The 25920-nt window shown below is 43.6% G+C and overlaps 1 protein-coding gene across 2 annotated transcripts in view; it reads right to left on the bottom strand.

The window, feature by feature from the left end:
- Positions 1 to 1936: 1936 nt before the first annotated feature.
- RNF25 (ring finger protein 25) overlaps positions 1937 to 25920 on the bottom strand; it is a 104762-nt gene continuing 80778 nt past the window's right edge. For both annotated transcript variants that reach the window (XM_069244418.1, XM_069244419.1), the window contains exon 10: positions 1937 to 2788. In XM_069244418.1, the coding sequence (XP_069100519.1) occupies positions 2006 to 2788 (783 nt within the window). In that variant the 3' untranslated portion in view covers positions 1937 to 2005. The remainder of the gene's footprint in view (positions 2789 to 25920) is intronic.

Genomic DNA, 25920 nt, shown 5'->3' with positions numbered 1-25920 from the left:
ACACCTGCTCAGGGAGTACAACACTGCTTAGAAATTTAAATAATAGTTACAGATGTATAAGAAGCAAAATGTCAAATTGAATATTGTAATTGCTCTGTAAACGTGAAAGGATTTGTAACTGGAGAAAAAAATAGGTTGGTATCCTCAGATTGATTGATTGACTCATCAGATTGATTTGTGGGGGAAGTGCTTCAAACGGAATATACTAAGAACAATGCATAGGCTTAATTGAATTTAGAAAAGCTACAACCTTCCCACGAAAAATTAAATATTGATTTATTAATATTCTTTTGTGAACTAAATAAATAATGTCATCATCTGTGTATGTGTTTGGTGACTGCTTAATTAAGTGTATTGTTATATGATTCAAATCACTGAAACTGCTTAGGCTGGGGCCCCTGGCTTCCAAAAATGATTCAGTGTGTACCATGATTCAATGGTGGTCCCAGGCTTCCGATAATGATTAAGTGGGATTCCACAGAAGTCAAAATGTTAAGAACCACTGCTCTAGAGGATGGAGTTGTTACCCCTCTTCAACAGAACTTATCCAAGGATCCTGCAAGTTTTAATTCAATAATCACCTTTCCAGTGTTGCCACAATTGATATGAAAGAACTCCAATGATTTTTGGACAAAGATGCCATCTTAGCGTAGATTACTTCACTGAGTTTTTGGGATCTTTGAAGTTCACGGATAATAGAGCAACATTCTGTTTGGTGATGGTAGATCTCCCCACAGGTACTGACACGGGCCATGCTATTATTCCAGAGTACTTGTTCAGTGTTAGAAGCCTCAGGTGTGACAATTGGATGGTTTCAATCCTTTCTCACCAGGACCACAGCTACGTAAGGCTCTTACCTATCTGCTTCTAGATCTCTGTGTTTTGGTGTTTCATCACAGCACAGTTTTACCTTTTTAGCAATGCCAAATATCTGCTTATCATGGTCAGATCAATCTCAGGCTCTCTGATGGCATTAAGAAATGATCTGAACTAAAACAGCCACCCAAAGACATCTATATCTGTATGCACGTCACTTAACTTGCCAGCAGCTGAACTGTGACAATACTTTTTGGTAATAGTTTTCCTTAAGAGCTTACACGCTTCCTTTCTTTTAATGGTGGTGGTTTGTTACAGGTGCAAAAGACAAAATCTTGACATAGAGTTTGACTGTGATGTTTCCTTTGAGCCATAAGACTTGTCACTGGTCAAAAACATATTACCAACTTAAGCAGTTGAAATCAATCATCCGTCTTCTTTCCAAAAACATTAAAAACATAGTACAGTGTTCAACTATACACTCCAGACTAGGTTTCTGCAATGCCTTGAATGCAGGTCTTCCTAATAATTTGACTTCTGAGGGGTCAGAGTGTGGGATTTAGAGCCACTGCATAGGAGAGATCATGTTTCACCCTTCCAAGGAGCACTGCATGGACGTCCCAGGTTTAACATTTCTTTAATAAATTTTGAATGTCTGCACCAACCAGTGTGCTCCACAGCATGCTGCTGACAAAATTATTCATTATGAACTTCTAAGTTGTAACTACGTTTCATTTGAATGGGGCTTTCTCTTTCTCTAGACAGGCTCCAAGGATATGGAATTCTCTGCTACTAAACATAAGTTTCACCTGAGACCTTAAGGAAAAAGATGACAGATTTTTTTTAGCCCTTCAATTTTAATGCCAGTTCCAAGATACCCCAGTAGATAGAGGCGAATAATAAATTAGGTCAGGCAGTCAGAGCTATAACTATGGTTCCATAATAGAAAGTCTTAGTTACAGCATGATTTCCAATATGATTAAACCGGTAAGCCTCACTACTGAAAAAAACCCTGAAATAACATGCATTCAAAAGATGGAATCCAATATACAACTGCGAGAGATTCTTCGCACAAAGGTCAATCTATACTGTATCACAACAGCCACAAAAAGCAACAAGATAAGCTTGTAAACATATCTTTTTATTTTGCACAAAAATATATGGGCCAGCCCAGTAAGTGTGCATGCTGCTAGGAAGAGTCCTTGTACGCGAGATCTGTAGGGGTTTCTCTTGTTCCTCGCAGCTGTTGTCCCTGGGGACGAAAGGCCGGACCCCTGAATCTTGGCTTCTCCCACCTCCCATCGCCCTGAGTTTGGCAGTGATTCTGGCCTCGACTAGGCCGCCTCTCCGGATACTCGTTGGTGGAAAGTGCCGAGTTTTGTTTCTCTGTCACCCTTTGCGGCTCTGCTGTTTTGTCTGCACCATAACTGTATGTAGCCCCATTCTGTGTTTCTGGATCACACCCTGGGCTGCCTCGTCTTCTCTCGTAGTATGAATAAGCCCTGCCATGTCCACCCCTATTACCATGAGCTCTTTTGTCAATATTTGGTATAAACTCTTTAGGCACTGGTGGGCCTCGAACGTAGCTGTATCCATCCATTCCTGGCTCTTGCACTGTACTGGAAGGGGGCCTCCTGAAGTGGGAATGGCCTCTGAACCCTCTCCTTGCACCCCTTGGCCAGCCCCTGTGTTGTCCATTAGTTGTAAAAGCCTTGTCTAAGTGATCAACAGCCTTCCCAGAAGGCCAAGTTGAGCTACGAGGTGTGGAAGTCAGAGGACGGTGGTCATCTTTGAGGGTGCAGGAATGCTGTTGGTTTGTGCCTGGGGTACTGTCCAGCAATTCTTCGGAAGGCTGTCCACAGTCGGCAGAAGAAACCGTTCCTTTGGCAACATTAACCTTTTCTGAAGTAAGCTCAGATTCTGACAGCCCTCCAACAGCTACATGACCATTAGAGTTCTCATCCACTGAAGGCTGAAATTGAAGAGAAAAGGTTAGTTATAGCAGCAGATAACAAATAATTCAGTCATCCAAGACACCACGAATAGCAGCTAATGTATTATGACACAACTGAGCAGCCCCAATGTACTATGGCACAGGTACAACTGTTCTACTGTACTATAAAAAACACAAAATTACACAGCTGTACTACAGCACACAGGTGCTTTGCTGTATCTTGTCACAAGCGCCTGACTATCTTCTCTTTTGATTTACAACACATTGTATTGTACTGCATCACTTATAAAGCGCTAACTACTTCTAAGTGGGTCGCTGAAGCAGATGCATATCTGGGTATCACACTACACTGTGCAGGGTGTATGGATGCATGTGTCTTTGTTTTCATCCAGCATGAGAAGTGTTTGTGTTGTGCATGATGACCCCAAAGGTGTGGTTATCATGTTATGGAATACAGCCCTTAGCAATTCAACTGATGAAAGTGTGAGATTCAGGTGCACAGTTTATGGTCTTCAGTAAGCTGGCAACTTTGAGCAGTTTTACCATTACCCATCAGCACAGGAAGTGGCATCACTTGAGATCTCCCATCATTTATCAGCCCAGGAGGTGACATCACTTATGATCTCCCATCATTCATCAGCCCAGGAAGTAACATCACTTGTTTCCCACCCACAGGACCCTACATTCCTGGGTGGGTGCGACAAAGGCAAACCCATCTATGACCATTCCTGCCTGGATTGCACCCGGCAACAGGAACCCTGGAGCACCCCTACTCTGTCACGCTGATCTGTGCTCTCAACCCTGGCCACTGCTTGTTGCACTGTTGCCACAGCACACCACACAACACAGAAGGAGCATTCACATGTGCCTCTTGCAAATTCTCTTGCACTCTCCCACACCCCAGACCCACCACTCCTGTGCAAACAGCACCCAGCATCCCATGCACTCAGACTCACACAATGAAGACACCCTCTAACACAGACCACTCACCACCCACACAACTCATCACACTCATGCATGTTTCTTAACACTAGCTCACTCACCAAGCACACCACAGAGGTATGGGACCTATTGCATGACCCTGCTTCAGACCTGACCTTCCTCACAGAAACATGTGAACCTAACATCCGCACAGGGCATTGATACAGCCATCCCTGGTGGCTACAAGATTGCCAGGCAAAACAGTCACTACAAGCCCTGAGGTGGAGTCGCCATAATTCAAAGATACTATCAGCTGCACCACCTGTAAGGACACCTCCACTAGCTACATGGAATACGTTCAAGAGAGGTCTCACAGCCAACTTCTTCCTAGGCAGAACCCTTGTATGCAGACCATCCGGATCCTGCACTCATTTTGTCTGAGACATCAGTGACTTTGTCGCACCCCTCATCTCCAGCACCTACATTTTTCTTGGAGACCCTAACTTTCCCCTAAAAGAACACAGGGACCCAAACTCTATGGCCCTTCCAGAAAACCTTGCAAACTTTGGCCTCACCCGGCACGTTATTGAACCCACCCACACCGCCAGACACCTAATGGACTAGATTGTTGACTCAATCAGCAATATCACAGTTGACAAGTCAGCAACTATGCTCTTGCCAGTTTCAGCATACCCATCCTTCACCACCACAGACCTACCGCGACCAGAATTGCCCGCCTGAGTTGGAGAAGAGCCATAGAAGAGGAATGGGCTTCCACCCTCTCCATGCACCAGCTTAGCACACCAGGAACTTTCTGAAAGCCAACGAGGACCTCAACAGCTGGATCACCAAATGCACAGACATCCTGGCTCCCCTCAAACACAACCTAATGGCAAGAGCCTGACCACAGGCCAGTTGGTACACAAAGGAACTCAGGCTGAAAACCCCCACTGCAAACAACCGGAGCGCAAATGGAGAAAACGAGACAAGTCATTACAGATAAAGACATCTTCAAATCAGTCCTTAGACGCTACCACCAGCAGATATTGAATACCATGCGCACAGTTCTTGCGGATCATATCAACATCGGACCTAAATGCAACAAGTAAATCTTAATCATCAGAGATTTCACCACACCTCCTGCCGCCTTCAGCAACATCATCCCCTATAAGATCTTTGCAACAAGCCCTCAGAATTCTTCTGTAAAAAAAAAAAAAAATCACCTCCATATACAGCATCTTCAATCCTCAACCAGACCCAGTTACAGTTGTAACTCAACTTCTGACAACAGCCGAAGAAAGAACTCTAATCTTGTGTCCCGCTATCACCATCGAAATTGCTGCTACCGTGAAGACCATCCACTCAAGCCCCATCTGACCATTACCCCACCCCACCTTCACCAAAGGACTTCTACTGATCACCAAAGCACTAATACCCATCTTCAATGACTCCATCGGCTTAGACACGTTTCTGGACACCTGGAAACGTGCCACTGTCATGCCCCTGCTCAAGCTACCATCTACTGACCCTGCCACACTTTCCTACTACACACCTATAGGAAGCTAGCCTGGTGTGTGGTGGACACCCATGGTGTTGCCATCTTCTACCAGGCCCAGGCAACCCCTATTAGTGAATTTAGGCAGTGTCTAGGAAGCCAGGGCTCTCTAGCTGTAGCTCGGAATGAACAGCCAAGACTTATCTAGGAGACATCCAAAGCTTATGCAATACCACAATGGTCACACAGTAACTTATCAGACATGAAAGAAACCACAGTGTTACAAAAATAAAGGTACTTTATTATAGCAACACAACACTAGATTACTTATAGGCAGTCCTCCAACTGGGGGTCTCACTCTCACTCTCTCTCACTGGCACAAGAAACAACAAGTTAGGACCCTACGGGAGGACCAAATGATATACTAAAATAGTGGAATGCGAAGTGAAGTCCCCCAAGGATATAGAGTTGTTAGAGGGAAGCTAGAAGAACTATGGACCCAAAGAGGTGAGCACCTAAGAGACCCCCAGTGACCAGGAGAGCAGAGCTAAGTACCTGGATTTCCCAAGGACTAACACGGGGACTTAGAAAATCGATTGTGCAAGAACAGGATGAGACTACAAGAAATCAAAGGTGGATTCTGGAAGAAGAGGACCTGCAAAAGAAGGGGACAGAGTCCAATCTACGATGGAGTGTCCAGTGGGGAAAGAGCCACCACCCACCCTTCTGTGGATGAAGATCCAGGTCAATGGGGGAAGGAAAAGACTAGCTGTGGAGCCCAGGAGCTGAAGAGGAGTCCTTAGAGTGGTGCAGATGGTGTCCCATGTCGGTCGTCGGGTCGCAGACGGTCAGTGATTTAGCAGAACCACCAACAATCCTTGGTAAATTGAAGACGACGCAAAAAAAAAATAAAAAAATAAAAAAATAAACAGATCTACAAGGCTGAAGAGGACCAGCAAGGTCCAGGGCACTCGACCGTTGGAGGGGAGTCCGGGCTGAACCTCAGCAGTCAGGACAGCGACCAGAAGCAGTTGCAGCCTTCACAGGCAACCCACTGAAGCAGGCACAGTAAGTTGCAGTGAGGCCTCAATCACCACACCTGGAAAGGAGTCCCACGTTGCTGGAGCAGCAGAGAGGAGACTGTTCTTGGAAGAATGAAGCGCTGGGGGCAGGGTTATTGGGAGCCTTAAGATCCCTTAGAGCAGGTGACAACAAGCCTTGGTTGCTGCAAGAGTTGCGGTGCACAGGGGTACTGTCCTGCAAGGAGAGGCAGGGGCTCACCGTTCCCAAGTTGGACAGTGGGCAGAGAGGACGAAGGGGACCACTCCAGACCACCACCTGTGATGCAGGATCCATGCAGTTCCAGAGGAGAGCAGATCCAAGCAGCCAGACGTTGTGCAGGGGAGTGACTCCTTTACTCTAAGGGAGACTCCTTCTTGCTTCCTGGTGCAGGCTGAAGTCTCGCCAACCCCAGAGGATGCAAAGCTGGGGAAATGTTGCAGTTGCTGGAAGGAGCTGAAGACACAAAGTTGCAAGGCAAGGCTGTCTGAGGTTTTGCATTCTTGTTGGTTACTGAAGAGTCTAGTTGTGGTTCCAGTGGCCAGAAGTAGAAGTAAACGATGCAGAGGAGTTCTGGTGGAGGCTTGTACGTCCAATCTGGGGACCCATCCGCAAGGGAGTCCCTAAATAGCTAAAAAAAAAAGGGGGTTGGGTCACCTTGCAAGGTGACCACCTATCAGGAGGGATCTCCGACGTCACCGGCCTGACCTGGCCACTCATGTTCCCAGGGGCCTCTGCACATCTTGGTTTCTAGATGGCAGAATCGAATAGCCACTTGGAGGAGCTCTGGGCACCTAAGGGTGGTGATTGACAGGGAAGTGATCACTCCCCTTTCCTTTGTCCAGTTTTACACCAGAACAGGGACTGGGGGTCCCTGAACTGGTGCAAACCGGTTTATGCAAGTTTGGTGCCCTTCAAAGAAAACTTGTGGTTTGGTGAGGCTACGATGGCAGATGGCTAGGACATGTCTCCCTGCCCCAGGTTCGGAGTTACTATTATGTAGCTGGACACACCTGTGTCCAGTACACTGGCAAAATGGCTTCCCTGCACTTATGAAGTCCAGTGCTGTGGAACTGGAGTTCGTAGGGGCACCTCTGCAAAGACACTGCTGCCGAGATAACTAAGGTTCACAAAGATCCAATTCCAGATGGGTTTCGGTCTAAATGAAGCTTTATAACCAAGTGATTAATCTGGCCCGTTTTTATGGTCCCATTGAGAATTCCCCTGAATTGTTGTCTGCGCTTTATAATTATGCTAAGGGTGTGGTGATTCAGCTCGTAATAGGTGGTAATTTCAACATGTTTAGTGTTCCAGCGATAGACTGTTCCCAGGCAAATAAAGCCCAGACGAAACCAAAATCTTTTAAAATACTGTGGGCTTTGATGTGCAATTTCGCCCTGATCGATGCTTGGCGGTGTGATCACCCCACGAACAAAGGGTACACCTGTCATTCCAAACAATTCCATTCATCGTCATGTATCGATTTCTTTTTGATTTCACATTCTTTGGTCAAAACACATCTGCTAAATTGGCAAACCCCTTTTCAGATCATGCAATGATCACTCTTGATCTCCATCTTTCAGATCAATATAAGGCACCATTAAGAAGGATTTTTGATAAGTTCCTATTGGCAAACAAAGCATGGGTTGCCCAGATGCGTCTAGCTCTGCAAGATTTCTTGAAGCTTAATACCAGCTCTGCCTCGGAATTTGCAGTATTGGGGGCTTTAAAGGCTTTTTTCGGAGTGGAAGTTATAGCCTTTGGTGTGCAGTTGGAACAATAAGAGAGCTACTAACAGCAGTTAAAATTAACGCTTATAGAGCAATGGTTGCTTTTTTAGTTTCTCCTACCAAAGAGGTCAAGGCTAAGCTGGCTCCTGCTCAACATTAAGTTAAGGATTTGTTGCTCAGTAAAGAGACAGTAAAGCAAAAACCAATACCGCAGCAAAGTTGAGAAGAAATCAAGCATTTTGGAAAGTACCTGGTTTAGTCGGTCAATCACAAGGCCCATGTGAACAGCATTACATAGGTCTGTGACTCCAATATTGTGCAAGCTACGACAGTCTCACAAGAAATAACTAAGGTCTTCCTTCAGCACTACAAGGATCTGAATTCCGATGTTTTAAACAAATCCCCTGAAGAGATGGCGCAATGGTTAGTAAACGAGAACATTCCATCAATCACGGCTGATCAGGGGGCAAGATTGATTAGTCCCATCACTCTGGCGAAGGTCAAGCAGGCAGTTTATTTTATTTCTAATGCGAAGGCATGTGAATCGGATGGGATCCCTGCTGAAATTTATGAGCTGCTCGCACCCCAATTGAACCGAATTGTAGTTGTTTTATTCAACAGCATTGTGAGGGGGAATAAGGTTCCAGATACTTTCACTCAAGTGGTGGCGATTTCTTTGATGAAGGGAAAGTCTGCTCAGGGTGTCCATCCATACCACCTGATCAGTCTATTAAAGGCAGATTATAAAATATTCATGAAGATTCTGACCAACCGTTTTTCTACCGTGGCAGCATCAGTTATATATTCGGATCAGAACGGCTTTCTTGTTGATAAATGTATGTCAACAAATACACATTACTTGATTCAATCAATGGATGACTTCCCCTCGAATCGGATCCGCGCAGCTATTATGTTTTTGGATGTTATTAAAGCATTTAATAGAGTTCAACTGATAGTCCTCTTTGCAGTGCTGGCAAAGTTTGCTTTTCCAGCACAGTTTATTCGAGCAATTCAAAATTTGTATTTCCATGCAAAAGCAACAATAGTTGGCAATGGTAATCCAGCAGGACAGATCAAAATAAGCAGGGGAACGCGGCAAGAGTTCCTTTGTCGCACATTTAATTTGCACCTTTATTTGAGGCGTTGGCTCTTTGAGAAGACGTATCAATTTTAGCCCCGGTCGAAGGGACCGCAAAGTTAAAACTGTATGCAGATGATATGGCATTTTATTTGGCTGCTGACAGAGCCAATATTAGACGGGCCTTCACTAAAGTTAAGTAGTTTACGGCAACTGGGTGTTACACAATAAATCATTCAAAATCCAAGTCTGTTCCATTTAATAGTTCCCCCAAGATTTTACCTAGCGCCATGCAAGCGTACTATTTGCCATCAGAACCCACAAGATATTTGTGGGTTTGGGTTTCGTCCAAACTCGAGGAGCTCTATGCCCTGAATCGAAAACCACTCTACAGAAGATGCATACATTATTTAATCAATGGCAAGATCTTTCTTTGTCAATTATAGGACAGGCACTATAAATTCAAATGTCCATCATCTCCCTATTTATTTTCATATTTATTAATATTATGAATCAAGTTCTTCACAATTTTTTTGTGATTCGCGACAGAGAAATTAGGCAATTCTTATGGCAAGATAAAAAACCAAGAATTAGACTAAAAGGTCTACAGCTGAATCCTAAAGAAGGTGGAATCGTATTGCCTAATCTGAAAACATACTATGAGGCATCGCTACTCGATTGGTTGGTTATGTCTTCCTTCTCGCCTTCTCATGCTGCGAACGTCTATCTAAATCTTATGCTGCAAGAATCAGAGATTGGTTTGTTTCCCTTTTTAACACTCCCCAAGTTGTTTAAGAAATCGCAGTATTAAACTCTACGGGTAGTTTTACAGGTTCCAACACATTATTGTACATTAAAGGATTCCCGGTTTCCGTCTCTGGCTGAAGCTTGCGGATTGTATTCCGCTGGGATTGCGATGAGGTGTAAATTTATGCAAGCACTGGTTGGGCTTGGGTCTTCACCAGCTTAAACACTTTTTTTTTTTTTTTTTTTTTTTTTTTTTAATATGGGACATTTTTCCTCATGGCATCACCTGGTGAGTCGCCACAGTAATCTAAATGCTTCTCTATTTTTTCCAGCTATGCCAATATTAAAAAGTTCTGTTCAGGGTATGTGGGTGGTGACAAAATGATAGTGGATAAACTGAGTCAAGCTTATTTTATATCCTCACTGCATGGCATTGGCAATTCGTACAGGGAATTGACCGCAGCAAAATATACAACTCTAATTTCAGGACATCTCCAGTCGATAGCGAGTACCACATGTGTCCATGTAAATGCCAATCAGTGGCAATTCTATAATCAAATTAGCTGCAAGGCAGTGAGAGCCACTAACCTGAGAAAAATTGCCTTGTTTAGTAAGTGGATGAATACCATACAACAGCCAAACTTCATAGTATGTACCCAGGGGTCTCATCGGTATGTGTTAGGTGTAATCAGGGCAATGGCTACTGGTTGCACATAATTTTTACATATCCACTTTTGAAAAAGTTTTGGTTAGGATTCTTTCGGGAAAATGGAGCCTAAACTGCAGCTAAAGTTTTCTCCTGATCTACAGGCGTTATTTGGCTAGACGAGGGCAGTATTGGGTCTGACCACTGGGCAACAACAGCTAGTATTTACCACAGCTCTAGTGGCAAGATCCTTGATTCCAACTAACTGGAGGTGGGCTAAGATTCCATCTTTCGCAGATTGGGTAAAACAAAAATGAGGCGAGTTCATTTTAGGAAAACACTGTATGCCAAGAGGCTGGGTTCTACAGTCAGGTTTAACAGAATTTGGCGAGACTGGCTCAAGTAAACATTTTTGAAGCGTATGAGTCCGGGGTGGCGGTGGTCTGTATTTATAAAATATCCGCAATAGTCGGTTGACCGAGATTGATGAATTGTTGTTGTGATTCACGTGATGTCTTATTTATTAGATACAACCAAATGTGTTATGTTTTACCCTTGCAATATATTTATGTGTCGCTGCTACAGTATTGAAAAAAAGACAGAAGTTGTGATTTTTGGCAAGAACACCTCACCATGAGGCACCAACTTCTGGCTGGATGAACTCTGACCCACACCTACACTAAGCAGCCATGCCAGGAACCTTGGAATGATCATCAACAATAAACTGGACATGACTGCGCAAGTCAATGCTGTCACTGCATCCTGCTTCCACACCATGAAGATGCTGAGGAAGATCTTCAAATGTCTCCCAAGAAACGCAAGAAAAACAGTAACTCATGCCCTACTCAGAAGCAAGTGGGACTATGGGAACACCCTCTACGCCAGCATCACCAAGCAACTCACTAGAAGACTACAAACCATTCAGAACTCGGCAGCCAGGCTCATTCTCAACCTCCCACACAGAAATCACATCGCAGGACACCTCAGGAAGTCCACGCAAACCCTCGCACACATATTAAGAGCACTACACAACTTAGGCCCCATTACCTTAACAGTCACATCTCATTCTACCAGCCACCCAGACATTTGCTTAGCAGGACTCCACTCGCACACATGTCACACATACAAAGATCTGGAGAAAGGGGGGTTCTCTTACATCGCCCCTAAAGCTTGGAACGGCCTCCAACTCCACATCAGAGCCTCCTCCTCCCTTCTTGAATTCCACAAGAAGTTGAAAACTTGGCTTTTCAATAAACCAACCTACCATAAGATGTTGGCTCTTTTCAACACTAGATCTTGCTAGTGACCCTTCACTTAGGACTACTGATCTGAAAGACCTTCTTGAAACAGGTGCAAATGAAACCTTGAGTGAGGGCCTTTGGCTATGCATGAGGCATCCATCCACAGGAGGCCATTACTGTTCAAACAGTGAGAGGATGGAGTGGCAAAAAAAAAAAAAGAAAAAAAAAGAAAAGAGGCAGGAGCTGCTCAAATGCCACACTAGCCGTCTGTGGCTCAAATATGCTTTGCCCAATACTGTATTTAGGACTGACCCCAAGAAGGGTTGGACCTGAAGCTGCTGAAGGTGGGACTTGATTGCATCAAGTCTAACCCCCAAGCTGTTTAGAAGAGAGATGTCACCTTGGGTGTGGGCTAGGCAGTTTTGGCTGCTTACAGTCTTGATGAGTCAGTTGGGGGAAGACGTGAGTTCCTCCCCTTCTGGGATGGGTATCTACTCACCATTAGACATTTGGTGAAAACCCTTGGGACGGTTTTGACCTTGAAGTGTAACACTTAGAACTGATAAAGTGGACTACTTACCATGAACCACAGGTAGCATAGATGAGCTGAGTGAATTGGAATGTGAAATAGGTGCCCTTCAGGTCTAGCGTGGACATTAAATCAACATGCTGCATTAGGGGGTCATCATGTAGGGTGACCAAATGGAAATGTTCTGACTGGAACTAAACCAGAGAAAATCTGTCGGTTTTATTCACCCTCAGCTTTTGTGATGTCTCATTTTATTTACTGCTTTCAGGTGAGAGCGGATTGTTTTTGATACGTTAAACACCAACATTTTTGTAGTTTTAAGTGGTAGAGCTTATGTTTTTTTGTTGAGTTGGCCCTAGGATCCTTCTTCGAGTTGTCTTCTAGTAGTAGGTCATTGGCAAAAAAGTTCTTTGTTTCAAGTTCTGGAGTACTTTGGTCCCCTGAAGGTGAATTATTATTGGGTTCCTTTTAGAAAGATGGATGCCAAATTGTTATCCAGTTTGATCAGGGGGACGCATTTGGATCTTTCTGAACTTTATCAGAGACCCTGATTATGGAACTATTAAGGATTCAATATGTTTAACTTCTCCTAGGGAGATTTTGTCCTACGTTTATTGCTCCCATTCTTCCAGAGCGGGGGAGTTTGTCCTGCTATTCTTTCAGCCATCATGTTGTCATTACAATATGGCTGCTAAGGAACTCTAAACAGGTGCGTTGCTATGCCTGAACTTCCCTACTCATGCGGAGGTTACCGGTGTTGCAGACAGGTCTTGTTCATATTGATGTTCATCCTCTTCTCCTGGACCCCGAGTAGACATAGCATGAGACTATTTTTACCATTTACTTCTAGTTTTAGTTAAGCACATGAAGATATTACATTGGTGTAGCTTAGATACACTGGGATGATAGGATGTGCATTTAAACGTAGAAGGAGCAGTTGGTGTTTTTGTTAATGTTGGCCAGGGATGACCACTGCGGACTTCATTTATGGGTGGACCTACACATTTCCCTTTTGTAGGCCTCTTGATACAGGAAATTTATTTACACAAGGACTAGGTTTCTAATATGCAACTAGGAATGCTGTCTGTTACCACAGAACAAGGAGTCTGGTTGGTGGAGGTTTAAGGGGACCACTAGTATACAATCGGCACAGTCTTTTGGCTCATTTTCAGTAGTATTAAATGGAGGGAGCACTATAAGATCTTTTACTCGCCCACATTTGTCTTCTTCCATATAGGGTCTAATGAAGGTAGGGCGCCTATATCCGAGGGCCATGGTTTTGCAGAGATTCCTAATTGTGTGCGGCAAAATGTTTTACTCTCCCTGGCTATTTACTATGGATATCAATACTACAATATACATGTGTCTTTACTTGTTAAGATTTCTTTAGGACCAATGGTGTATGCTCTTGTATTTGTGTTGATTGTTGCCCGACTGTCCTTGTCCTATTTCAGAGTTAATGGATAACTTCTGACAGGAAATTTGTCTTCCAGTGATCAGCCTGATACTTGCAAGTGTATTCCCTGTATATTCCAGGAGCAAAATAATTTCATGGTTTTTAGGCCTCTACATATTCACTTAACCTTTGACACAGGAAAGCAACATGATGAAGATGAGGACCACATGGTCAGACAAGGGGTTAACACTGGTGATTGGTAACACCTGGATGATTTAGTTAAAGGCTAAGAGTCTAGATTTCTTTGAACATGTGTGGTGGTATTTTGTAGGGTATACATATGTAGCATGCTGTTTTCACATGTACATTTATTTTCCATGTAACATTTTTGAGCCTTTTTCTTTCTACGTTTCTCCTTTGTTTCTTTTATCTTTTAGGTGTGCAACCCCCTCCCTTGACCCTCAACCACCACTACTTTTAACATGGGACGTATTCATGTTGTGCCTTGAAGAAGGTGTAAAGGAGGTCAGCCGTGTCACACCAAAAAACATGTTGCCACAATACAGGCGGTGTAACAGATACAAAATATCAGGCAGAAGATGTAACAGTGATTAATTGCAAAGTTAGAACAAGCATTTGCAATGCAATAGGTCTCCCACTTACTTGAGTTGGAGCTATTGGCATTGTAAATGCATAACTGGACTTTTTAGCCACATGTATTGATCAACCCTGTTGCATATTTCGATCTGTTCTGTCACATAATTCCAATGGCCTGCATATAACTAAAGAGCTAGTGTGCCTAGTGGAATATTTTTTAAACAAGGCCCTTAAAACACAAACTACTCCCAGGTGCAAAACATATTTACTTGGCAGTTGGTACAGGTGACATTGCCCGCGGTGCAATAAATAAATAATTGTACTCCAAGAATGCATGCTTACTGGATCACTGACCCTTTACTGCAGTCTGAGAAGTCCAACAAAAAGCCCAAGATTTTTCACACGCTTAAGGAGAGCCACCTCGCATGATAATGATCCTCAGTCTTGAACCGAAATATTAGTTATAAAATATTGACCATTGTACAGCATAATCAACTGTAAGCTCTTCTCGAGGTTAGTTTTATAAACACACACACAGCGAGCTCAAATTTCGCAGACTCAAACGTGCATAGTTTGTGTAGTCGGGTGTCTGCTATGTATTTGCAGCTTGTATCACGTTATAAAAATAAAACTATAAGTCCCAGAATGCAAAGCTGAAAAAACCGAAATGAGCGAATCACACATCAAACTATGGAGCTGGACAACTCTATGAATACCACTCCAAGGGCTGGTTTCCAGCTTGCATCGGTTATAAAAATAAAACTTCAAGTCTCAGAATGAATATGTGTGCTGCAAAGAATGTGTGCTAGGCAAATCACAAAGTGCATATAATGTAAAAATGGCAAATAACTGGAGATTTATGTTCTTTCTGGTGAGAGAACATACTTGTGTCTAGTGAAACCTTGGTGTCATCATTAGGCAGTGAACATTGTGAACATGCCTGCTGCAAAGAACGCGTACTAGGCAGATCAGAGTGCATGTAGTGTAAAAACAATACCTCTGATCGAGTTTGTGATCTGAGCGCTGTGAGGGCCATGGCAGCCAAGGGAATATACTTCTGTCTAGTGGAAGCTAGAGTCATCATAGGGTAGGGCACAGGGTTAATGTGCCTGCTGCAAAGAACGAGTACTAGGCAAATCACAAAGTGCACGTAATGTCAAAATGTCAAAATAACTGACGATGTATGTTCTTTCTGGAGAGAGAACGTACTTTTCTCTAGCCGAAGCTTGAAGTCATCCTAAGGTAGTGCATAGGGTTAATATACCTGCTGCAAAGAACATGTACAAAGCAGATCAGAGTGCATATAATGTAATAACATTACTGCTGATCAAGTTAGCACTGTGGGAGCCATGGCACAAAGCGCAGACAAAAGAAAAAAGTAGTTCACCCATGCTGAAGCATATAGGCAATCGTGAGATTATCCCTGTAACAGGGTCAGTGTTCAAGGCAGTAACCAAACCGCCCCAAGCAGAACAAATGTAAAGCATTTACCAATGACATTAAGTGATTTTTGAAAGGCAAGCCCACGAACGAGTGAAAGTGATGGGTGGGAGGTGGGCGAGGTTAATAGCTCACAATACTTAGAACAGGTCAAAGCGCTTGCACGCTCAACCTAAAAATAGATATAAAAAGGAAATTATTGTATATTTGTTCATTCAATGGCATGTATTTATGGACAATGAATGTGGCGGAATCACGTATCATAAAGTACATGCATGCTATAAATGTGAAAGTTCTTTTAATACTATTAGGCTCCAAAGACGTTAAGAGTTTTACTTTTAATCGATTGTACTAATTGTGAGTGATGTATGACAGTGTCAAAATGTATAGGTTTTTGGCTTGGATGTACAGGAAGGGTTGGGCATGTAGTTTGGCGTTACTTAAATGTATACAAGTATAATACACAGTTAACATTAAATATGCAAGGCATCTGATACAAAGGTTATACAATATATTTAAAAAAAAAGGATAACTTAATAAATTATGCAAATTTCTTAACACATACAGTAGGCTCTGTAATAATTACTATTGTGCTTATTATAAAACAGACAAAGACCTTGTGACCGATTAGCACAAATAAGTTTCAGGGGGTAGGCAGTTTTTTTTCTGGTTTAGTCCCCCTGTTCCGCACCCCATTCTCTACTGTCAGGGACCCTCTTATTTTTCTAGAATGTTCCGAAAGGATGAATCTGTTGAGAGGACTGTGATCCAGGGCTGGCCTGAAGAAGCCATCCTTTTTTGGGGATGAGGAAGTACATAGAAGACGTCTTTGAAGGGTCTGCTCTATGGTCCCTTTGAGAAGAAGCGCCTGAACCTCTTCTTGCTGTAGGATCAGGTGTTCTGGGATGAGGGTGTTTGTTTGGGGTGGGATGTCTGGTGGTGCTGAAATGAGCTCTAGGCAGTAGCAGTGCTTGATGAGGACCACCCGACGTCTAGTAGCATTCCCCCTTTAAACAGCCCTGAATGCAACCCCTACTGCCATGTCCGTGGTAACCCTGTTGATGTTGATGAATGGACTAAGGAAGTAGTCTTTGTCTCACCTCTTCTGTTGCCTCCGAAAGGAACAGCTGGCAAAATGAACTTGAAGGGCACCCAAGGCCTTAATGGTCTCAGCGTCTTTCTATCGTTTTCCCCAACATCTCATCAACAAGTGGGCCGAACAGGTGTTCCTTGTTGAAGGACAGATTGGCTTTAAGCCGAAGGTCCAACAACATCTTTTTAGACACATACAGCCGGACTGGCCGCAGAGAATAACAGAGGTATTCATTCCCCTAACAGCTGAATCCAAGACACACGATGGTGACATTGGAAATGGCTTTCCCTCCTACTATTCCCTCCCTCTCTTTTCCAGTATTGGTCAAGGAGATGTTGAAGAAGGTCCACCATCTCTTCCCACTGCTTCTAGTAGAAACAAGACAGTGGGACTACTGAAGTGTTGATGCGGTAGTGTGTGGCAGGACCAACCGCTATTCTCTTACCAGCGGTGTTGATACAGTTACTTGCCTTGTCAGGAGGAGTGGCGTCACCTATGGTCTGGGCTGCCACTCTTTACTGGGCAGTGGAAAAGACTAAGGAGTCCGGTGGGACATGACCCCTGATAAAGAGTGAATTTGAGGGTGCCAGCTTAAACTTCTTTTCAATCCTGGGAGTTACCACACAAATTTCACCAGCTCTTTAAAGATCTCAGGGACAGATTTTATCATCCCCTTGAGCTTGAGCAACTACTGGAGGAAGGGCTCAGTTCTGGACAGCGTCACCATCAGAAATTCATCATCATCTTTTGGGGTGATGTACACCCACCACGAGGTAAGCGGTTGCACGCTGAATAATGCTATGGTATACTGTGGTGTCTTCGGTAGGGAAGGCCCCCTAACAGGGACATCATGAAGGTCAAGAACCCCCAGAGAATCCATACCAAAGCCGTCCCAAGGATCATCAGTGGGGAGCGGGTAAACTAGGGAGCTAATGTCCTCTGCTGGAGAGGAGAGCATGCGCTAGGCTATGTGAGCCAGAGTATGGCTCTGGTGACCTGTGAGGGGAAGTCACATGAGGCGAGTCAGGAGGCAGCAGAGGAGGAGGAGGGAACCAACATCTTTGTCCTTAGGCATTTTGGAGGTCAATGGTGGCAGAGGAATGTCAGACGACTGAGCGTCCTCAAAGGAGAGTCTGTGCTTTTTAGGCAAAACATTTTTTAAGGGGAAATCCTGCCCAAGCATGGGTGGATGATAATGTACAGCTCCTTTCAACCAGCTGCTGCTGAAGCTTTAATGATAAGCCCTACCTCAGAGCAGGCGTTGATGGCCTCGGAGCAGACTGTGTTTTCGGCACAGATGATTGTTTTGACCTCACCAGAGACAGTCAGCACGGACACATGTTCTCTGACGAGTGATCCGCTGGGGGTCGAGGCTCTTGGATGGATTCTGTCTTGGCTCTTACACCTTGAATTCATGCTGGCCAGACCCCGAGGGTGGTAATGCTCCTGAGACTTGCAGTGGCTTATGCATGAGGTTTAACACCAGACTCCTGCAAAGGAGCAGTGCTCGGCTTAAATGTTCAGCCGCTTATGTATCTTAGCAGAGGTTTGGGTATCAACCGTACTCACAGGTCTCTATGGTCCTCAGAATAGAACCTGGGTCAACAGAAGTAGATGGGACGTCCTCTGACATCTCTTTGTCTTCTTGAACAACTTCTTCCTCTGACTCCAAGGAGCTGGATATGACCATCTCGGGCCTGGCTTCATGGGATGGAAGGTCGGGTGACTCACCCGATTCATCTTCAGTGCTGAGCATGTTAGCCTTGCCAAACATGTCTGGCATCTCCCAGGATGGAATAATTAAGTTTTGTGGGGTCCCACCTGCTGTCTCTCTGCTGCTGAAGGGTTTTTTGCCCATGAAGGCTAAGCATGTTAAAGCAGGTTTCGTCATGCTCTGGAGAGACGCACAGGTTACAGAAGGCATGGAGGTCAGCTCCAGGCTACTTTGACTGGCACTGAGGGAATCTTTTTAAAGTAATTAATTCCATTATCTTTTGCGCATTCTCATTTTCTGACGTCGAAAAGAAGGATGCATTGCCCCGAAGGGCATGGGTGACCATTAGAACAGCAGGCCCAGTTCTTTGATGTTTTGGGCAGAGAAGCTGAAGAAACAGTAGACATGGTGAAAGATCTCTTATGTGATGGGAAGGAAAGGCAAGGAGCTCCAGGTCTGCGAAGGTCAGTGCTGAACACGCCGAGACAGGAAGCAGCCTAGACATACATCCAAACGTGATGGCAAAAAACAATGTAACAATGAAGTCAGTTCCCACGCGCGTTCACGCCCAAAAGAGGAGTCACCAAGACTTTGTGACTCAAAAGACTTCTTCAAAGAAAAGCAGGGTCCAACAGTTTGAGCCCAACACTACATGGAACAAGCAGATCTTTTGTATCTACAGCTATGCATGCTATGAACAAATGGACTCCTTTTTTCTATAATCTCATGAAAAGAAAACACAACAATAGGAATGTTGCCTTTTAAATGATTGTGGTAGAGTGGCACCTCCTCTTATAAGAACACAATGAAGAACAGCGTCTGTTTTAGTAAGTTTGTCTAAAGTAATGCTTCTCAGGTAGCATTCGGGCAGGCTTCAATCTGGAGCACCCACAAAATAGGCACAATGAAGTGTGAGATCTTGAATCTGGCTTTCATTCAGCTTCCTTGCAGCAGTTCAGACACACAAAACGAGAGGTCCGGTCTCAAAACTTCCTTACCCTTACCATTTATCAAACCTGCAGCATTCAGAAAAAGAAGCAATCGGCAGCCCCTTCTAATAAGGCTCTTGCTTGATTTCTAAGCAGAGCCTTGGTTCGATTCTTCAGCTTCTGGTCTCCACTCTCAAGCCAGGGGGAATGAAGGCAAAACACTTCCACTATGCCATCCCAACTCAAACACATGCCATGTCAAAGCAGGGGCGGGCATAATCACCCCAACAGGACACTACCATCCCATCATTTCAGCCTTCATACCAAACATCTTGGGGCTGAAAATTTGCAAGAGCTCGCTTCAGTCAAAGACAGTGATCCTGGTTTTCAACCCAGCATCTTCATCCTTTAACCCACGAGGTCTGGACTGCAGCATATAGACACCCAAAGATCAGACAGCTGGACCTGCCTAGCAATAGCTAGCATTTTCAATCAGCAGAGTTGAGTGCAGGGTGGCAATAATACCCCCACCACCACCACTAACCCACATCGGGTGGGCATGAGGAGGGGGAGGGGAAGTGGGACAATTCTGTTTAAGGCCTGTAAATCTGACAGCTGCTTGTACCAGAACCACACAACAGGAGGCAGGAACAAGTCTGAATTACTAATGTTCAGCTCCTAGCAGTTTTGCTTATGAAAACATCAATCAAAATACAGCACCAGTCGGGGTATCCCTGACAGCCCTATACCTAAAAAAAAAAGAAAAAAAAAACTGCTCGAGCACCATTCCGCTAAACATACACTGGGGCACACTACATTCCTGCAGAATAACAAGCACGGGCGCCACAGCACAGGGAGGCTGCAAGGAGAGGTGTGGGACAGAGCCTCTGCATTGGAGTACAAACTTGCAGAAAGCAGATTTTCTTTTTTTGCATTTACCAGCCACCAGTCACATAGAGGGGAAAATTACCTTGATACGTACTCCTCCACAAGAACTCACATGAAGGCATGAGACCAGAATGCAATGCTCAGCAGTGGCACATTCGTACACAAGATCTGTTTACTAGCAGCTACTAGAGTAGTAAACAACCCATTTCCATGGCTCACATTTTAACACAACCAACTACAAAAAGGAAGACAGGACATACAAACCAGCAACACTTCCTGACTTCCCCTTCTGTTGATACCTTGCGCCTGTCCAAAGGGCCTGGGGCTGATATGACTGGCTTTGCCAGATTACAGCACACAATAAAACTGCATCAAGTCTACCATTTTACAATATTACCCAATTTCAGAGTTGGCTTAAACAAAATTGTAATGGCCATAAATTTACCATGACAGTCCTAACAGGGAAATCTCCTTCCTTGGCTTAAGTAGAAGAGTAGAGAACAACCATTTAAAGAGATATCCTCCTGGCACTATCACCCACATTCCCTAAAGAACTAATTGACATGCAGTCAAGTCAGTTTCTGAGAATCTGGTGGAATTCCAAGCATAATTCAGACTTTTTCAAGGGGGCCGAGACAGTTACCAATAAGCAAATCAAAAGTGGTTACTCAAACACTTGGTCAATCATTCAATAACAAGGTTGTGGCATTGCCCAAGAGATAAAGACACCCAATACTAAAGAAACTTCAAAAGACTTGTTTACGTGACAACTTTTTCACCAGCGTCTATGTTTCTAAATGTATAAAAAGAACACTGAAATGTGCTGGCTGCCGGGGACGTTAACTTAGAGCCTCCTATGTTATCCACCTACACAACCATCTGGACCATGCAGCTGTCTCCTCTGATACCACTCTATGCACCCTGATTGATCCCTGGATTTTCTAACTGCAATACAAGTACTGGTATTTACGCCATTACATGCCCTTGCAATTTGCTCTATATTGAACAAACGACTCAAAAACAAAGATTAGTTTTGCAAACATAGGAGCTTCAAGGTCTTCAATGCCCAATAAGTAGAATAATTTAGCAGTGACGAGCATTCGGTAGACAACCTTACTTGGAAGGTTATTTTCATAATTAAAAGGAGGAAACATTGAGCAACTTCTAAACAAAGAAGAACTGAAATGGATCCTTTGGACATGATGAGAACTGGAATCAATTGACAAGAAGATTGGACTTCATCGCCATAATCAAACTAGGGCTCTGACCTTCTACAGTATATATTTACCATATTGATATATTTCAGTTTTATATACTCTGGTTCACCATTCTGCATCTCTCAATGCTAAGTTTTACTTTGGAGTTTCTTTTCTGTACTTTCTATGCTGTTTCCATGGACCCATTCTCAACCTTTAATTTCTCCTTTATTGTCACCCAGTCCAAACTGGCTGGCTCCACTCCACTATGGCCGTTCACACTCTGGGCCTCTATATTTCCCTCCTTTATTTCCCCCACCCCCATTCCGGAGTTTTAGTCATGTATTCTTTCCTTTTAATGCCTGGGTGTTTATTTCCCCTTATGCCCCTTTTTAGCCAATTCCTCCTATATCCGTTTTATTCCTCCACAGGCTATAGTGCCTCACCTTCCAAGCAGATGACCATGCCTTCCTCGCATTGCTAGGGTAAGGCCTGCTGTTTTTCCTTGTTTTTTTTTTTTTAAACAGATTTTATTGCTTTTAAATCGTACATACAAGATACACGCTCAGAGAGCGCCAGTTAATCTGTACATAGTCGTTGATTGCATGTGTAACAGCAGATTATGGTCAGCCATGACATTGTCACAGGTTAGGACATAGTAGCACAACATGGAATAGGGTCATTTGAACACATTGAAAGAAGTGTAAGTACCGACTGTAAGTAATCAAACTACTAACAGTACCGGAAAACTCCCCCCATGAGGTGTGTCCTAGTGTTAGCAAGCTCTTATCAGTATGCTTGCAGGTGTAGTTGAAGTACGGCCCCCTGTGTTTAGAAACACAATTTTCTTCCCTACAGAATAAGTAGTATTGTGTACGGGGCAGTCCCTTATAATAACAATCAGTGAAGTGAAAGACTTACCACAGTGGGGGCAGCCTAGTGGTCATGAGGTATCCACTCTTCGTGCTCTCTCAAGGAATGTACCAGAGCCTACCATGCTCAGGCTGTCTCAAGAGTGCCTCAGCCCCCTCTTGGCATCTCAGATTCAGACCTCAGCTTTATAGCTCACCCATTTAATGAGCTCCCTCTCCCATACTGATGCTCTGGGCCCCATGGGCTATTCTAGTTGCGGGCGATTTCCTTTTTTCCCCAGTGCAAAGGCCAGGTTTTGAAACTGACTTTATTCTTGTTCGTGTGAGAGAACAAACCCAGGAGAAAGTTCTGCGCTGAGCATGGGACTTCCCTTTCAATGGTTGTGGACAAGGTGCTGGCAATGTCACTCCAGAAGGTGTGTCAATCAGGCAAGCCCAGAACATATGGTGAAAATCCATACCTATTTCTCCACACCTGTGGCATTTTGCCTCTGCCGTCGCATAATACTGGTTTATCTTCCCCTGAATGTGGTATGTCCTATGCAACCACATATAGATTAATAAGTTTTAACCTGGCATTCCTAGTAGCCTTTGCCATGTTGTACAACACACCTCCCAAATTCCAATCTTCTATTTCTTCCCCCCAATCTGCCTCCCACCGGGCCTTCAGTGCTGTTAGAGGGACTGTGAGGTCTTCCTGCAGTCTCCTGTAGACATGTAACTTCTTTGTAGGTCCCTGAGGCAGTTAACACGTATTGAAAGCATGCTGCCTGTTGTGGCTCCGCAAGCCCGGATTTCTTTGCGTTTACTGACAGCTTTTTTAAGTGCCCCATGGAGAAGGAAGTGGCCCCTGGGAGTTCATTGAAAAACTCTTCGAAAAATAGAATACCCTCCTCAAAGAGCTTCCTCCGTGTAGTTGCTTCTCGCCAAGTCGCTAGTCTACTCCAATCCCATCCATGGGGTAACTCCTCCAGAAAAGCCAGTGGTATGTCAGGGAAATATGAGGAGGTTGCTGTTTTTCAATTATTTTTGCCAACTCAGATGGGAATTCTCCTATTACCTTAACCCATTGTTTGCCTTTTCAAGGCCCATAATTTCGATGTCATGTAAAAAATGTACTTAAGTCAGACTGCTCGTTCTTTAACATATTTAGCAGTGCTTAGGATTTCTAATACTTTTCTCTTTCCTCTCGTGTATTTTCCAGCTCTCTCTGGCTTCCTATAGTTAAGAGTCCTGATGATGATGATGATGCCTTGTCCTACACAGGATCTTAAGGCATTGACTTAGGCCATACAGTAAAACATATTTTGTACCATAATTACACGGGCCGTGTTTGTCTTGACTATATGATACACACACTGATCACTTTATTCACATGTTTATCATGCGTCAAGAGAGCATAAAGCACATTGTTTCACTGCCACTCATTTCGTCATTTTTTGAAGTCTTTATTAAAACAACCATTTGGCTGTGTTGATTATTGTGCATCTTTGTATGAGGGACTACTAACTACTTACTTATATTGCAATATTAGGCATAACTATTGCAACTCTGCTGTTGGACAACTGCACATTGTCCCTTGACCGTGCTCAACAAGATAACCATTAAAGCTTACTGCCTGCCTCACGATGCTATGATTACGCATAACAAAAACAGTGTTCCACTAGGAATCATGAAATGATTACTTTGTGTTTTAACAAGGAGCTACAATGTAGGTCACCTTTGCATCCAAACATAATAAATGTAATACACACAACAAAGCAGGTATGACATTAATATTGTCCCCATATCATAAATGCATGACATCTGGCAGTTCAGAGAGGTGCTCCTTGTGACAGCGCAGTCTAAGTGACAAATAGTGAACCACTATGTTACAAACACAATGCCCAGATAAAATATACACAAGTCTAAACCATTAGGCCATATACTCCTTAGAATCCAGACAAGTAAAGGTTCAAGGTTACAATAGGTTCAGTCATGAATGAATGGCTAGGACTAAAAGGTCTACGTTTTCACCCCTCCGAGTTATCTGAATTGGGCCTTCCTTAGGACAAAACAAACAGATAGCAATCTGATCATGGAATTCGGGTATAACCATAAAATGTATCCTTGAAATCAGTCATCATGACCTTAAATATAGTATTCCGATTCTTTCTAAGACTCACACAGCATGTTGATTTTAAAACTCATGCACCGCAGGGCCAATTTCCATAATCAGGTTACATCAGGTGATATATGGCTACTACAACCAAATGTGCTCTTGTGGAGTCAGTCTGTTTTCAGAAGGTGAATTATGAACAACTTGAGAGAGAGTATGAGCTGCAAATGCAAACATTTTCTGTGGTCGTACTAGCTGGGAGAGCCTTTGAACTAGACTTACCAAGCTGCTTTCCAGAAATCAAACTCCCAGTTTTCATTAGAGGGGGAGTTACGTCAAGAAAAGGAATAGATACATAGTCAGATGTACTGACGTGCCATAAACTTATCTTTTTTTGGTATATGCTTCACATAGAAGCAGCTGAAAGCCTCAACTGTGGTGCAACAAATAACTTGCCAGGCCCAGTATTAGACAGATAATGGTCATCCAAAGCACACAGTTGTACTGGCTGCAAGTGTCATCACCTCATATTACAAACAAGGATTTTGTTAATACACAAGATCAAGCAACATAAGACACGTAGGAGAATTCACTAGCAGTGTGAGCAGCATTTACCTTTTCAGGAGCTTAAGATATCAATCCGTAATCACAATATTTAGACTTAGTAAATCGACATGCTCTCCCCAAAGGTGCCTGAAAAGTTACAGATAAAATTCACCTGTTACAGTTTCGATTGGTAAATCTTAACTAAACCTCTTCCCCTTCCTCAGAGAACAGGGAAACTGCATGCAGATCTCATCTTTAAACATACCTTTGTCAAGTGACAGCCCCTGCAAAGATCATATTGCTGTGTACTGAAACGATAAGATGTTGGATCACTAGGGATGAATGAGCCACATCAGAACCTTTTTGGATCTAAGGAGTGTTCACTTCGCAGTAAGGCAACAGATTATTTCCTAGGGAATAGGCACTGACACAAACGAGCCATTCCTTGAGATGGCACACTCTAAATATCACACTTCAGCTGTTGCTGCCTTAGTACAATCCCATCTTGACAATGGCACTTCAATTTACCTAGAACTTCCAATAAAGCTCTTAAGAAGGTTTGAATAAGTACCAAATGCTGCAACACATCATATTTCTGGCATATCGTATTGTGACTGTATCTCCTCCATCTCGGCCAATCTGCACGAATTGCCAATAAGGAATGGAATTCAATTCAAATCAAAGTGGTGGTCATAGTCCATTTTGTTTATCACACCTTTGCCCCTGCTTTCCTGACCTCCAAGTTTCAGCTACACATGCCTCAGCGCAGGCTGCACTCGCCACTGGTATCTGTTAGACTTTCCTATGGTTAAAACTTCAACAACAGTTTTATCTGTGGCCACAGCTCTAGTTTGATCTTTCTGTGCTCACTGTCTTCCCTTAAACATTTCTATAAGAAACTGAAAACTGTACTTTTTAGGCTTCATTACCTAGTA

The sequence above is a fragment of the Pleurodeles waltl genome, chromosome 7 (assembly GCF_031143425.1).
Source record: "Pleurodeles waltl isolate 20211129_DDA chromosome 7, aPleWal1.hap1.20221129, whole genome shotgun sequence".
NCBI classification, from domain to species: domain Eukaryota; kingdom Metazoa; phylum Chordata; class Amphibia; order Caudata; family Salamandridae; genus Pleurodeles; species Pleurodeles waltl.
Note: the sequence above shows the minus strand (reverse complement) of the source record. Positions and strands in the feature narration are given on the sequence as shown.